General features: G+C 49.9%; 1 protein-coding gene across 18 annotated transcripts in view; it reads right to left on the bottom strand.

The window, feature by feature from the left end:
* Positions 1-15,677, bottom strand: part of MYCBPAP (MYCBP associated protein) — a 24,135-nt gene extending 8,458 nt beyond the window's left edge. For 8 of the 18 annotated variants that reach the window (XR_010137968.1, XR_010137967.1, XR_008519608.2 and 5 more), the window contains exons 1-11: positions 15,026-15,677; positions 6,839-6,966; positions 6,024-6,228; positions 5,823-5,926; positions 4,796-4,979; positions 4,430-4,545; positions 3,730-3,877; positions 2,300-2,415; positions 2,094-2,209; positions 1,444-1,552; positions 404-593 (exon numbers count right to left, since the gene is read on the bottom strand). Coding sequence is in view for 14 of the 18 variants with exons in the window: in XM_054546568.2 (XP_054402543.2) it covers positions 404-593; positions 1,444-1,552; positions 2,094-2,209; positions 2,300-2,415; positions 3,730-3,877; positions 4,430-4,545; positions 4,796-4,979; positions 5,823-5,926; positions 6,024-6,228; positions 6,839-6,966; positions 15,026-15,272 (1,663 nt within the window). In the remaining 4 variants the exon portion in view is untranslated. Of the gene's footprint in view, positions 1-403; positions 594-1,443; positions 1,553-2,093; positions 2,210-2,299; positions 2,416-3,729; positions 3,878-4,429; positions 4,546-4,795; positions 4,980-5,822; positions 5,927-5,977; positions 6,229-6,838; positions 6,967-14,816 lie in introns of those variants that run through there. The other 10 variants (XM_024235625.3, XM_054546572.2, XR_010137969.1 and 7 more) reach the window with 9 other exon arrangements.
* Between the last annotated feature and the right edge of the window lie 224 nt (positions 15,678-15,901).

Below are 15,901 nucleotides of genomic sequence, written 5' to 3' on the forward strand. Positions count from 1 at the left end.
TCCTACATGCAGTTAACTGAGCCCCAGGCCAGGTGGCTGGCCAACCATCCTAGTTTGCCCAGGGCTGAAAGGTTTCCTGGAATGTGGGATTTTGAGTGCTAAAGTCCCAGGCAGACAGAGACAGCTGGCCATCCTAGCCCCAGGCCTGCGCACCTAGATAACTGAGCCCCTAGAACGGTTCTGCTCCCTGGTGGCTCACCTCCCCAGGTTCTCAAGTTCCATCAGTCTCTCAACAGACATGAGTAGTCAGGCCACACATTTCACAGAAGGAATGAGAGGGACAAGGCAGGGAAGCGGGGCTCAAACTTACAGGAGCTGGGCAGTAACTAAACTTTGATGTCTCACGGAGGACAAAACCAGCCCCAGACAGGAGCTAGCCCATAGGGTGGCTTCTCCCAAGTACCTTCCCGGTTGTCAAAGTAAAATCGCTGCATCCTGTTCTTCTTAAGGTCTTGGAAAGTGTCCGGCTGGTGCTGCCGTCGCCAGTCATACCAAATGGCCACAGTGCCATTATTGACCACACTCAGTTCTGAGGAGGTTTTCTCACCTTCCAGGGTTTCAAAGGTCAAGTGAGCAGCAATCCCAACCTGCCTCTGGAAGGAGGAGGGACAAGAAATGTCTTTGCTGGAGACCCTGGCCTAGAGTGAACAACTCATCTGGTCTGCCCAGGACTTTTCTGGCTTTAGCACTGCAAGTCTCGTGTCCCAGGCCTCCAGGGCTTGGCCACTGTCACACAGAGTGGTATCCTACTCCAACGTGGTTGTCTCTGAGGTTACCCTCAATAGTAAGAAGAGAAGATAAAACAAATATATATTTTACTTTTTTTTTTTTGAGACAGAGTTTCGTTCGTCACCTAGGTTGGAGTGCAATGGCGTGATCTCAGCTCACTGCAACCCCCGCCTCCCAGGTTCAAGCGATTCTCCTGCCTCAGCTTTCCAAGTAGCAGGGATTACAGGTGCCCACCACCATGCCCTGCTATTTTGTATTTTTAGTAGAGATGGGGTTTCACCATGTTGGCCAGGGCTGGTCTTGAACTCCTGATGTCAGGTGATCCACCCACGTCAGCCTCCCCAAGTGCTGGGATTACAAGGCATGAGCCTTTGTGCCTGGCCAGATAAAATATATTTTATATCCAATGAACACTTCTATTCCTTAGCATCTGAAGTATATTTTAGAACCTTCTTAGAGCCATACTACTTGAGTTTGCTTGCTTACATGCTTGGGGGCTGGGTATAAGCCCCAGGTGGCTTATGACACTCTGCAGCCTTGTGATTTTATTCTTGCTCAAATTAGTGTTGCTGTCACCATTTTCAGACGTGCTGAATGCACGACCAGATAAAAACCCAAACAGGAGACTGTGCAGGCTGCTGGTAACTGCCAGTCACCTCGGGGCTGCACCCCTGAGGGAGGCTCTCCCAGCAGGTGTGGTGGAGGCAGTTTTACCTTGTCCTGTGGATTACTGCCTCTGATCCAGCAAGCTGGCTTCCCACAGAACAGCAGAGAAGGGCCGAGAATAGGCATGGAGACATCACAGGAAATGGCCAGTGTGCCTCTGTAAGAAAAGCCAATGACTTATTTTCTCTTAGGCTGCCACAGTCATGCCATGTGGAACCCCACAGAAATGGTCACCAGGAAGCCTAGAAACACAACCAGCTGCACCCTACAATGGAGTATGATCAACTCCACTCCTGCGCAGCTTCCTCCTGACCCATTGCTCTAGATGGGAGGTTCTTAGAAACACACAGACTCTTTAAGCCCTCTTGCCAGAGCCATTCACAGTACACAGAAATACATAGACTCTCCATGCCAGAGGCATTCAAGATGCACAGCAGTGGGAGGGTCTAGAGAGCCCTCACTTGACCAGCAAGGGAATGTCTGGGAAATCCCCATTAGGAGTTGGTTGTTGGAAAGGAGCAGATGGCAATAGGAAAGCCAGCACAGCTGCTGGAATGGGTTCAAGGAGTGGGTGGCAACCACTGGAGAGAAGCTAGGCTGGAAGCACCCTGAGCTCAGGGAGGGAAGCCCGCTCTTTAATACTGGTAGGTGCTGGAGAACTCTTCAGCCTCTCTCCCCAGGGTTCAGGCTGCACTCACAAGTATGTTGTCTCTTCAGAGGAGCTTCCCTGACTTCTTTCAAACACTGTGTAGTCTTCCACAGTAACAGCCGAGAAGGGCCGCCCTTTGCCTACCACCTCCAGGCCATCAATATCCTCCGAGAGATGGAGAAAGGTAAGATGAGCTGACTGAAGACAGGCACTGCCCCAAGGGGCTTCTGACTGGGGCATGGAGGCCATACCAACCTGCTGGCTGAAATCCAGCTCTTCCATGATTCTCTGCAGCTCCTTGCGTCGGTAGATCAGAAACAGACTCCGATCCCAGGTGTAGCGGTACGAAGCATCCCTCTGGGCTGGTAATCCTAGCATAAGGTCCAAGGACCCTCAGCATAGGCTGCTGCCATGTCCCCTTGCTCACCCACTTCTCAAGGGCTCTGAGAGTGCCTATCCCAACACCATTTCTAGGAAGGATGAAAAATACAGCTTCCCTGCGGCGGCTAGACTCCCATTCTCCTGTCCTATACCTCCTCAGCAGCCCTACACAAGACTCCTGCAAAATTAGCTTCCAAATAGCCAAATCTTTGGATGATAATAAAAATAATAAAAGCAGCTACCTTTTATTGAGTGCTTAACAATGAGCCAGAAGCTCTTAATACATTTCACATCTCATTTAGCCCTATCACAACCCTGTGCATATTTTACACATGAGGAAACTACAGGCCAGAGGGGTTCAACCACTCTGGGGTTCACTAGCACGACACAGCTGGGACCTGAACCCAGGCAGCCTGGCAGGCTCTAAAGCAGTGCTGCTCAAGAGAAACAGAATGCAAACCACAAACACAAGCCACACGTGTCACTGAAAGTTTTCTAGATGCCACACTGAAAAAGGAAAAAAGAAACAGGTGGGATTCATTTTAGTAATATAGTTTGTTTGTTTATTTATTTATTTATTTATTTTGAGACAGAGTTTTGCTCTTGTTGCCCAGGCTGGAGTGCAATGGCATGACCTTGGCTCACTGTAACCTCCACCTCCCAGATTCAAGCAATTCTCCTGCCTCAGCCTCCCAAGTAGCTGGGATTATAGGCACACACCACCATGCCCAGCTAATTTTTGTATTTTTAGTAGAGACGGGGTTTCACCATATTGGCCAGGCTGGTTTTGAACTTCTGACCTCAAGTGATCCATCCGCCGCAGCCTTCCAAAGTGCTGGGATTACCGGGGTGAGCCACTGTGCCCAGCCTCATTTTAGTAATATAGTTTATTTAATTCAGTATATCAAAAATATTGTCATTTTGACATGTAATCAATATAAAAATGATTAATAAAATATATTGTTTTCACACTAAAGCCAGTGTCCAGTTGACAGTGACAGCACTTCTCAAGGCAGGGCAGCCACGATCCAGGTGCTCACCAACGGCATGCAGCTCAAGGCTCCACACCGGACGGCAGCTCTATGGCTGCACTCCAGTTTCCTAGCTCTCTCACCGTTTTACTGAAGAAAAGGAAGAGGGAGCCAGACTTCAGGAAGACTCTGGGACTTGCCTAAGGCCACAGAGAACCACAGAGAAACAGGCCCTGGGCCTGTTTCACTGTAGAGCTATGCTGGCCACTTCCACACTACCCTGCCTCCGGGCCAGGCACAAGATGCCAGCTGGCTTACAGCCCTGCACCTCACCTGTCTCCACCCGGATGGAGTGGGGCTTCCTGATGTGAGTGATGGGCTCCATGAGGCCACGCTGAGTTTTTGTCTTGGTCATGACCAGACCTGTCATCTCATCTCCCAAGTATTCCAGTCGACTCCAGAACCCACTGTTCTCCCAGCTCTGGCAAGGAAGAAAAGGTGAGTCAGATTACCTGGACACCTCAGCCAGATGCTAGTGGAGATGTGGGAAGACAAGAGCACCACCACAGGCTACAGATGCTCCCTCTGGGGAATTCATTGCTGCCGTGATTGCAGAACAGAAGCACCCACTGCTGTGTTTTCTGGACGCCCTGTTGTCATCTTTACCTGCCCCCAGCCAGATGGTGTGGGTTGGTACAGGTACTGCACTGGTCTACCAGAAAAAAAGGTGGGGGACTCTTCAACCTCTCTCCTTAGGGTGTAGGCTCCACTCAGTCTAAGCTCCTAGGAGACAAACACTAAGACTACTCTAATAACTCGCTACCTGTGTGGCCACCACAGGCTGAAGAACTTTACTGACTAATCATATAATTTAGTAAAGGCCTTGAGGGCTTAATGATGTTTTGCAATGAATAGGTTTTTTCTCCCCAGCTGTGCCACCTGAGACCAGCATCCCTGTGTCCAGACACCTGCCCCCGCCCCTCTCCTCCGTGCACCCCCCTGCCCCCCGGGCACTTAGGACAGGTGGCCTCACTTTCCTATCACGCCGGGTTGGAAGTGTGCAGTCAATGAGCTCCCGCTCCTCCTGGATCCGTCTGTAGGTCTCCCCAGTGTGCATGAGCAGCTCACTGACTGGCTTCTTTAGGTGTTCTAGAGAGAGAGGCAAGATTGCAGCCACTCTGCCAAACCAGAACAAACAGGGGCCTTGGCAGTCTGCATCGGGCAGCCTCCCTCACGGGGCTGATTTCAGGACCCACTGAAGCTTCAGAGTGAGACACTCTTGGGAGTGAACAGCACAAATGTGGTCAGCCCGAGGCCAGGCTCTGGAGGAGAGCAAACAACCCAGCAGAGCCTTGCTGCCAGATGGAGGCCGGGCAGGAGCCCTGTCTGCTCTGCTCACCGCTGAGGGCTTCCTGCTGCTTCTTCCGCAGGGCTGTGTTACGCTGCCAGTTTTTCAGAAAGTTGTGCTGAGGAGGTGGGGCCCAGGGAGGTCTCTTCTCTTCTTTTGGGGCTTTTTGCTTTGACTCTCCTTCAGCAGAGATGAGGGTCATCAGACAGGGTGAGGTAGGTATCCGCTCAGCCAGCTGAAAAGTACAACATAGGTATGTGGAGGGCAGTGAGAAGGCTCTGGGCGGGGCTGAGCACACATTTCCCGAGGCCTAAACCCGTGCTGTTATCCCACTGCGCTGAGAGTCCCTCCTCTTCAGGACTCCAGAGTAGCCAGTGACAGAAAATAAATCCCAGAAGCAGGGGGCCCTGAAAGCAGCTGTCAGTCCACTCTCCCCCAGAAAGGGAACTTCTGTTTCAAGATTGGGGTCAACATCTTCTAGTGTATTTGTCCTCACAACTGATGTTGAGTGACACCTTCACCCATGTGTAAATGGAAGCATTCTTACAGGGCCCAGGCCCCTTAGCGCCTGACCAATCAGAGTCAGCCTGGAATCAGGGAAGCAAGGGGAAGAGACAGGCGAAGCACTGCATGATGGGAAGGTTGGAAAGATACAGAATCTTCCCGTGGCCCAGGAAGCAGTGGGAAGCCACCTTCCTCCACCACGTGGACTGAGGAGGGCAGGCCAGTCTCCAGAGAAGGGAAAATCAAGACAGTGCACAGAGCAGAGGGAAATGAGGCATGTGGGCCCTGAGTCCTGACACCTTTTTGGGTGCAGTCTACCCAGACCCAGGTACTCCCGCCTTTGGGTTCCATGAGGCAATCTCTGGAATCCTTACAGTAAATCCCTGACTTCACTGAAGCCAGCTTCAGCTGCCTGAAGTGTCCAACTACTCTGGGAGAGGGTCCCTTATCAACTCAGACTCAAAACCTACAGACTAGACTGTCTCTTTAACCCCGGCCCTGCTTGCTGTGTTAGGTGGGAGACCGAAATGACTTCAGTGACTGCTCTCATCCAGGTAGTTCTGTGCAAACAAACCTGGGTGTTCCCTCGAGCAAGTGCAATTCTCTTAAAGTCCTGGAGACTCCCCAAGATGTGGTGGGGCAGGATCTGGTCACTGCCATCGAAGCTGTCACCGGGACCTGGGAGGATAAAAGAAGAAAGGGGAAAGAAGCTGTGGGTGGACAACTTACAAGAGGGCAACTTTCTGATGGAGAGTGGGTTTCTCTTGAGGCTGACCCATGAGTTGAAAGACAGTGAAGCCAGGGCTGAGACTGGGTGTACCAGAGTAGTCCAGAGGTTTTGTGGCTGCATCAGGATTCACGGGACGTGCTACAAGGTGGCAGACCTTCCTCCTAGGATCCGTGGGTTTGAGTTTACGGATGATAAATTTCTGGGTAATGACACATTTATCTTCCTTTTCAGTAAGGCGAGGAATGTGTTGCTAAAAAGAAATAAAACAAAGGAGAATTCCACCTGTGGTGACAGGAGGAAGAGCACCACCCATCTCTTCTGTTCTAGTTCTGGGTGGAGTTCCTGAAGGCTGACAGATCTGTTTCTTCAGCTCTGTCCATATGTTCTGTCAAGGAAATGCCTGTGTAACAGATATGTGACTTAGTAATATCCTGGAGGGAAAAAAAAGAACATCTTATGCCTCCAGACAGTTCGGGTGAGAGGTGGCTGATTCTCCCAGGTAAAGCATGGGGTTAGGGTTTAGCAGCTTTACCCAGAGCTGTACCTTGGCTCCTTAAACTCATCCTCCCTTCTGTGAAATGGGAATGATGGCACCTACCTCTATGGGAAGCAAGATACCTCATCATCTCATTTATCCCATGGTTCTATACGAATCTCAGAAATGTTAGACAACACAGTGAATTCCTTACAGTGGTAAAGTGAAAAGAATCTGTGTTCAGTGGGTTTTTCCATGGAGTTAGACACTCCCCATGAGTAGGGAGACGGTGGGAAGACAGTGGACATGGCTGGTGTTCTAGACCACTCAGGCTGCCGGCAGGGAAACGTTTCTATGGTAAGGGAAGCTTGGGCTTCATCCTCACCTCCTTCAAGTCTTCCTTCTTAATGGCCAAGGCAAGAATGTCATCTCCTTGTAGGACACTGCTAACAGGTTCAGGCTCTTCCTGAATTGTGGGTGTGGGTTGTTCAGGTCCCTTTGCCCGCTTCTTTTCTGAAGAGAAGCAGAAAGTTATTAAGTCCTTAAAGAGCTCCTTCTGTATATATCAATATATACATACAAAAATAAAAGTAAAAATATATACTAGACTCCATGGTGGGGGGCAGAGCTGACCAGCTGGATAGATAGCAGAGGCTGCCAAGGTGGCCTGGGCAGCACTTTGCTGGGGCAATGGGAGTTCTCTCTGGAGGGTCCCACTACCCACAGCCCCTGGCTCACCACAGTGACTAAGACTTCTGTAGCCAGAATTGAGATCAGAAGATGTTTCATTTCAGGCCAGGTGTGGTGGCTCATGCCTGTAATCCCAGCACTTTAGGAGGCTGACACAGGAGGATCACTTGAGGCCAGGAGTTCAAGACCAACCTGGCCAACATGGTGAAACCCTGTCCCTACTAAAAATACAAAAATTAGCCAGGTGTGGTGGCCCATGCCTGTAGTCCCAGCTACTCGGGCGGCTGAGGCAGGAGAATCACCTGAGCCCGGGAGGTAGAGGTTGCAGTGAGCTGAGATTGCGTGACTGCACTCTAATCTGGGTAACAGAGCGAGACTCTGTCTCAAAAACAAAACAAAACAAAACAAAAAGATGTTTCATTTCGGGTGCCGTGGTGCAAGCTTGTAATCCCAACACTTTGGGAAGCCAAGGCAAGAGGATTGCTTGAGCCCAGGAGTTCAAGACTAGCCTGGGCAACATAGTTGAGATTCCATCTGTACAAAAAAGATTATTTTTAATATACAAAAAAGATGTTCCATTTCAGGCTATGCTATTTATAAGCTGGACAGTCTTGGGTACACATCACTTAACCTCTCTAGGCCTCAGGCTTCCCATGTGTAGAAAGAGTCAGTTGGACTAAATCAGTGGTTCCCAAGTTAATTAGTCCAATGTCTGCCTCAGAATCTTTGGGGGAGTTTTATGAATACAGCTTCCTGGCTACTGCATGGAGCCAGGGCCTAGGGAGCTGTAATTTTTTCAACTCCCTAGGTGATTCTGATGCACAGTGGTTTGGGACAACTGAACTAGATGTTTTGCCAGCCTCCTCCGGTGCTGGCACTGATCCATGCTTCTGGGTGAAGGCACTGGGTTTCACAAGACACTGGTTAAAATGCAGAATCTCTGTGGGGGAAGCAGAACATTCACCACTGGCCATTTATTGCATACTATTTCATTTAATAAAGATTGTTTAAGCAGTTTCTACACGCCAGGCACTGTGCTAGGTTCTGGGGATATATGCCAGAGCTTGTCTTTAAAGAGCACATGCCCAGTAGGAAACAAGACCGTGAAACAGACCGAGCCAGAGTAACTACAGGAACATGGTGCGGGGGAACACCCAGCCCAGAGTTGGCGGGTGTGGGAGGCAGGGGTGTCAGGGAGGGCTTCCTAAGGAAGGGATGTTTAAACAGAGCTGAAGAAAGAAGTTGGAGAAAGGAAAGGGCCCTGGGGAACAGGCATTCCAAAGAAAATAACATAAAGAGGCATAGAGGCAAGAGAATGGAGCACATCCCTGGAACTCAAAGCATGTGTTTTTAAATAGCTGGAGTGTGGTGAGGTGGGAGGGAAGAGGCAGAGCCCAGAGACAGCAGCAGCAGCCATATCGTGAAGAGCTCAGTGAGCCGTGTGAAGGCTTACCCCATGGGCAATGGCATGCCAAGGAATGGATTAAGAGTTGCAAGATCTTGAGAGGCCAAGGCAGGCAGATCGCTTGAGCCCAGGAGTTCAAGACCAGTCTGGGCTTATAAAAAAAATACAAAAATTAACCAGGCATGGTAGTACATGCCTGTAGTCCCAACCACTTGGGAGGCTGAGGGGAAGGATAGCCTGAGCCCAGGAAGTGAAGGCTGCAGTGAGCCAAGATTGTGCCACTGCACTCCAGCCTGGGTGACAAAACAAGACCCTCTCTCTAAGAAAAAAAAAAAAAAAACTGCAAGACCGAGGATGAGTGTATGAACGTATTTAACAGTCTGTTGTGGCAGCCACAGCATTGACAACACCCGGGGCCGAAGGGGGTCACAGGTCACTCTCCAACGAGGACACACTCCCTGCCTTCCTTTCACAGAGATGGCTTAACAGGTTCAAACACATCTCATTTCTCTGGCTGGTCAGCCCTGTCATTTTCCCTCTGGTTCAGAATGGTTTGATATAAGGCCCTACATAAAACAATCAAACGTAAACCTGAGTCCTGAGGCCTTTAGGGAGTTTAAAACAAAATTTGGTTTTATCCACTGCTTCTCACAGCACCGTAATCTTTAAGAGGCAATATCACGAAAACATCAAGGCAGGTGTTTTGGTTAATAAAATCAAACTTTTTTTTAGGAAATTTCCATAGAGTTGGTGACCAAAAAAACTCACACCAAAATCATTCCAAACATAGTTCTAAATTCAGCCTGTTGACCAGGTGCAGAGGCTCACGCTTGTAATCCCAACACTTTGAGAGGCTGAGATGGGAGGATTGCTTGAGGCCAGGAGTTCAAAACCAGCCTGGGCAACACAGGAGAACCTATCCTTAAAAATAATTTTTGTTTTTCTATTAGAAAAAATAATAAATTCAGCCTATCATCCACAGTCTGTTTCTGTAATGGGGTCAGCAGAGGTTTGGAAGTATCTGTTAAATGCATGGCTCTGTGCACACAAACACACATGCAGGGCTGCCAGCTGAACCCCGAGTTCCAGTCTCATCTGCCGCCATGTATGGGGATGCAGCCTTGGGCTTTGATTTCTACCTCCCCTCTCCCTTCTACACAAACTCACCAAAGTGGGTGGCAGCCTATGAGAATTGAGATCAGTTGAAGGTCTGTTTTTGTAAATATTTTGGTATTATCTGTACTTTCTAGGACATTTGCTTCCTTTATCCATAACCTTGGCTGGGTTGACATCTTTCCAAGTGATTAAACGTCTCCAGATGTGTGTTTTTTTACTGGTGAGTGCACAATTACCACGTGTCAATAGAAACTTTCAACACTGCCGAAGATTTTTGGGGGCCAAAGCTCCCATCCCTTCAGTGATAGAGAAGCTAATCTTTCATGTTTGGTTTAGATTGAAATAGTAAAACTCTGGTCTAAGGTTATTCTGAGAAAGTTATCTTTAATGTAGTCCAATAAATGCTCTGTTACTGCATACAGTCAGGGAGTGGTATGTTCTAGTTATTAAAATATTCATTAAAATGATATATACATCTTTTTTTTTTTTTCTTGAGATAAGTCTCACTCTGTCCCCCAGGCTGGAGTGCAGTGGCGCAATCTCAGCTCACTGCAACCTCTGCCTCCCCGGCTCAAGTGATTCTCCTGCCTCGGCCTCCTGAGTAGCTGGGAATACAGGCATGCGCCACCTTGCCCAGCTTTTTTTTTTTTTTTTTTTGAGATGGAGTTTCGCTCTTGTTGCCTAGGCTAGAGTACAATGGCGTGATCTCGGCTCACTGCAATCTCTGCCTCCCAGGTTCAAGCAATTCTCCTGCCTCAGCCTCCCAAGTAGCTAGGATTACAGGCGTGCACCAACATAACCGGCTAATCTTTAGTATTTTTAGTAGAGGCTAGGTTTCACCATGTTGGCTAGGCTGGTCTTGAACTCCTGACCTCAGATGATCCACCTGCCTCAGCCTCCCAAAGTGCTGGGATTACAGGCATGAGCCACTGCACCCGGCCGCCCAACTATTTTTTGTATGTTTAGTAGAGACAGGGTTTCACCATGTTGGCCAGGCTGGTCTCAAACCCCTGACCTCAGGTGATCTGCCCGCCTCGGCCTCCCAAAGTGCTGGGATTACAGGCATGAGCCAGTGCGCCCAGGGATATATATATATATTATATATATAATATATATATTATATATTGAGTATATATATTATATATTATATTAAATATATATTATATATATATATTAAAGTTAAATTGCTAGTAGAGAGTGCTTACCAAGCCCCTTCTATGTGCTATAAACTACAAAGATGGTATAAAAGGTTAAGATATGGCTCCTTCTCATGAGGTACTGAAAAATGTAACAGACAGGAACACACACCAGTCATAGCTAGTTGAGTTCCTACATTTGTGGTACAGGCAATAGGTTTGGTTAGACATCAAAAAAGGAACAGATCCATGTGGATTACACAGTTCAGAGCTCTGAAGAAGGGTTCAGAGGAACAGCTGCAGAGGTGGCTCCACAGGCTGAGGCAGGCCATGAAGGAGAGGCCGTGAAGGAGAGGCAAGCTTTGCAAACCAAGATGCTCCAGGTGAAGTCAAAGTCCAAGCAAAGCAAGGGGCAGGGCTGAGCATGGCATGTGAGTGGCACGATAACACAGAAAACTTGATGGGGGGCCGGGCGCTGTGGCTCACGCCTGTAATCCCAGCACTTTGGGAGGCTGAGGCAGGTGGATCACAAGGTCAGGAGATCGAGACCATCCTGGCTAACACAGTGAAACCCCGTCTCTACTAAAAATACAAAAATATTAGCCGGGCGTGGTGGCGGGCACCTGTAGTCCCAGCTACTCGGGAGGCTGAGGCAGGAGAATGGTGTGAACCTGGGAGGCGGAGCTTGCAGTGAGCTGAGTTTGCGCCACTGCACTCCAGAGCCTGGGCGACAAAGCAAGACTCCGTCTCAAAAAAAAAAAAAAAAAAAAGAAAGAAAGAAAAGAAAACTTGCTGGGAAGGTAGGGAGGTGGTGATGTTGGGGATGAGAGGGAAACCAGGGCATGACAGCTTTGTAAAGCATGGCTCAGGCATCTGATCTTTGGTCAGGGGAGTGAGTTGATGACAGGTGCATTTCAGAATGATTCATCAGATGAGGAGAGCCAGATGGACTGGAGAGGCAGAGGCAAGCTGGGGAGACCAGGGAAGGAAGAGCCCCAGGGATCATTTTAGGACCTGCAGGAAGACTCCACAGGGCTGAGGTATGTCTGACTACTGAGCCTGTAGAGGCCCAGCTCTTTCTGGTTCTTTGGTCTGGAATCCCAAGCCGATATGGCTCCTAGTGAGCCACCCAGCTGACATTTCTCCCTTGATGCTGACAGTGAGGGGTAAAAGAGACCACCCCGCTTGCATGGGGTAATCAGTCTCTGTCGGAGCTGGACCAGAGGGCTGGAAGCAAGGTGCTCAGGTAGGGGTAGGAAGCGAGATGCGGAGGGGGGATCTATGGAGGGAGAAGAAACCTGGACTCTATTTTTTCTGCTTCTTGTTTTATCTAAGTATTATTCGTTTTTAGTGTTGATTAAAGTCTTTGGGAAATTCTGACCTTAGGGTTGGGCTGGGGGAACCATGGAGGGGCTGTCTCTACTAGGGCAGAGCTTTAATTGGTTGGGGAGGTGAATCTAATACTGCTGGGAGGGTTCTTGGTTTCTTAGCAACAAGACAGCGGTGGGGAGGTGGCACATAGCGGGAAGGGAGGGTACTGGGACTCAAAAAGGCTCTCAGGTCTCGAGAAACAGGTTGAAGTCACTATTTTTGCTTTCCTTTTTGCTTATGAGTCAGAGACTTTGAAGAAACGTTACACAAGGTTACAAGATGACATTTGGTCATTAGCTGCCTTGTATGGGGGCCAGCGGAGAGTACTGCTCTACAACATTAGAAGCTCCCCTGAGATATTTTTAAAAAGGTATCTTGCATGCTAAACACTTCATTTTTTTTCCCCTCCTCCCTCTGGCACATGTTCTTAACTCAAGGGTTAATTAACAAACTAAATTTTCTGCTTATTAAAAATAAATATGCAGTGAAAAATCTTCCCTTGATTTGTTTACAGCAGTTCAAATCTGATAAGATCTCCCAGAAACTATGTGAGCAGGAGGCAGTGGCTAGGAAAGCCCTTGACTGCCCTTGCGAAAGGGGACCAGATATTCCCTCTCTCTCAACTATTAAAAAGTATGTCATGGGCCAGGCACGGTGGCTCACGCCTGTAATCCCAGCACTTTGGGAGGCCAAGGTAGGAGGATTGCTTGAGCCCAGGAGTTCAAGACCAGCCTGGGCAACTTGTCTCTACAAAAAAAAAAAAAATTAGCCGGGCATGGTGGTGTGCACCTGTAATACTAGCAACTTTGGAGGCTGAGGCAGGAGGATCGCTTGAGCCCAGAAGTTCAAGACTGTAGTGACCTACGACTGTTACCACGGTACTCCATCCCAGGTGACAGAGCGAGGCCCTGTCTCAAAATACATACATACATACATATATACATATATATATATATATATATATATAGTATGTCATAAAACAGCATTGGACTTTTATTTTTTTAATAATGGGGGTCTCACTGTGTTGCCCAGTCTGGAATGCAGTGGCTATTCACAGGTGTGATCATCAACTCCTGGCCTGGAACAATCCTCCTGCCACAGCCTCCTGAGCAGCTGAGACTGCAGATGTGCACCACCATGCCCGGCTCAACGTTGGACTTTTATACATGAAGAAACATAAAGCCATACTGAAAAGCGACTAAGCTCCTGTTAGTTTTCTGAAGGTCCCCTCTCCTCACAATGAGCTTTCACAACTCTGAGGCTGGGTCTCCCCAGGGCTTGCAAGAGCACATCCAGGCTTTCTGACCTAGTACATAAAGCCCTTTCATGGTCTGGCCCCTGCCCTACCCACCTGTACAGCCTCTTCTGGTTCCCACATTTACAGTTCCATAAACTCATGCTGCTTCCTAGACCTAGAGAAGCAAACCTCTCCTTTTTTTTCTTGTCTGCCATAGTGTCACCTTCTTCAGAAGACGTCCCCCTACAACCATCCCTGGTCTGGCTCAGGTGCTCTGAGCCCACTTAAGCCCGATGGGCACCTACATCACAGCATTTGTATTTCTACCTTTGTCTAGTTACTCCTCCAGGTGTTCATTAGACTGAGTTTCTTGAGGACCAGGGTCACACAGTTAATACCGATACCCTTCTGGTGAGCCACAGTACCACACAAAATCAACTCTCAGTAAACAAAAATAGGCTGGGCGCAGTGGTCCATGCCTGGAATCCCAGCAGTCTGTGAGGCCGATGCAGGAGGATTGCTTGAGGCCAAGAATTTGACACTAGCTGGGGCAATACAGCGAGAGCCCTGTTTCCACACACACACACACACACACACACACACACACACAAAGGAAAAAAAAGCTAAAAATTTAAAAATAAATAAATGGAAACAGCCAAAAAAGATCAAAAGGGGGTGGGTTGCAAATGAGAATATGTCCATGGAAGTCAGTCCGCTATCAGACGCCCTGTGGCTCTCCCAGGTGCAACCAGAAGGAAGCTGTAGAGGGTAGGAAGCAGTCATATCTAGCGATTCTTTTCCAGGCTAAAGGAGCTGGATAAGTGTCATCCAGCTGGAAAGTGCACGTGGTAGGAAAAGGCAGTCAAAAAGAGAACTAGCCAAGCAAGGCCTTTCTTCTGGGTTTTTCCAGTAGGAATCCTAAGTGACGCCTGCCCCCCTCCCCCACCCTCCTCTACCAAATAATCCCATCAAGGTGGCTGGTTTCAACACTTCATTCTTTCCTCTTCCCAAGGACCCCAATTCCTGGCCCTTCTACCCTTAAACTCTTTCCTGGCTCTTCTGCACTTCATCCAGTCCGGGGATCCTGCCTCCTGCATGCCACCCTAAGATGTGGTTAGAGGTAGAGGTATCCCTGCCTGCGCAAGGCCATCTCCCCAGCCAGTGGTCCCTGAGGCCCCTCTGTCAGTCTCCTACTTCCTATGTCCCCATCCCCAAGGCCCAGTGCGCTGTAGGCTCTTCCTGCCTTGCCCCCATCCCTAAGGGCCCTCTGCCCAGTACGCCACTTCCCCGTGATCTTTCCTCCATCCCTGGTGCCATCCCCATCCTCCAGGCCCCGTGTCCTGAACTCATTCCGGGGACCGCTTCCCCTCTCGGGTTCTCCCGAGCGCCCAAGGCAGCCAGCGCCAACCTTTGACGCTCTCTGAGGCCTCTAATAATCTGGTTGGAGTTATTCTGAGGCGGGAATCCTTCTTTAGAGACTTCATGGTGCCGCCCGGCACCATGAAGCGTTGCCCTGCACCGCCGGCCCAGAGACACCAAGGCTGCGCCGCACCCGCCAGCCAACGGCCGCCACTGCGTCCACAGCAACCGGTGCCCCGCGCGGGGGCGCGCACCCACCGATCAACTTGGGCGGAGACTGCTTGGAAACCTCCTTCTTCATCGGGCCGCGCACGCGCCCGCCGCCGGCGGCTTCAAGAGCGACGGACCCCTGGAACGCCCTGCGGGCCCGGCCAGTGACGCCACAGGCTGCGCCGACGAGCGCCGTGACGTCGCTAGCCGGGCGGGGCGGGGGACCTGGGCGAGGACCCCCGCGAGTTGCGGGAGCCGAGGGCTGGGTGGGAGTGGCTGGCTGGTAAGGATGCATGACCTGCCTCGCCCCGCCCTGCTGCTAGACCACGGGGGGCGGGTGGGTCGTCGGGGGAGCCAGCCCCTGCTTCCCGCCTTCCTCGACTAAGGCCACGTCCTGTCGAGGGACCTCCTTCTGCCCCCCTCACAGCGGTCCTGGGGGATCGGGCCTTTCAGGACGTGCTGAAACCCCTTCGTGGCGTACCGTGGGTTTTAGGTGTCCCTGCCTGCCCTCCCCTACTCGCACCAACGCGCCTGGAGACCTCCCGGGTCCACGCTCCCTGCAGCCACTTTGGCCTTTCATCACTTCCCAAACCAGCCAAAACTTTTGCCCTGACTTGGGGCATTCTCACAGTCCTTGGAGATGCTGCCTCTAATTATTTTAAGTTTATAAACGCACCCGCTTTTTTCGCCTTCCCCTGGAGCCCTGACGCATTCTGGAATTATTTTGGTTTTTTGTGTAGTTGCCTATTGTCAAACTGGCTCTCAGAATGTATGAGAGCAGGAGCTGCCTCAGGCCCTGCCCTCAACCCAAAGTTTAGTACTAGTAGTCAGGCAGTAAAGTGTACCTCAAATAGTGAAGGGGTTCTAGAGCCAGACAATTGGGTTCTAATCCCAGCTATGTCGGCTTGTTAGCCGTGTGTTCTT

Source organism: Pongo abelii, chromosome 19 (assembly GCF_028885655.2).
Source record: "Pongo abelii isolate AG06213 chromosome 19, NHGRI_mPonAbe1-v2.0_pri, whole genome shotgun sequence".
In the NCBI taxonomy this organism is placed as follows: domain Eukaryota; kingdom Metazoa; phylum Chordata; class Mammalia; order Primates; family Hominidae; genus Pongo; species Pongo abelii.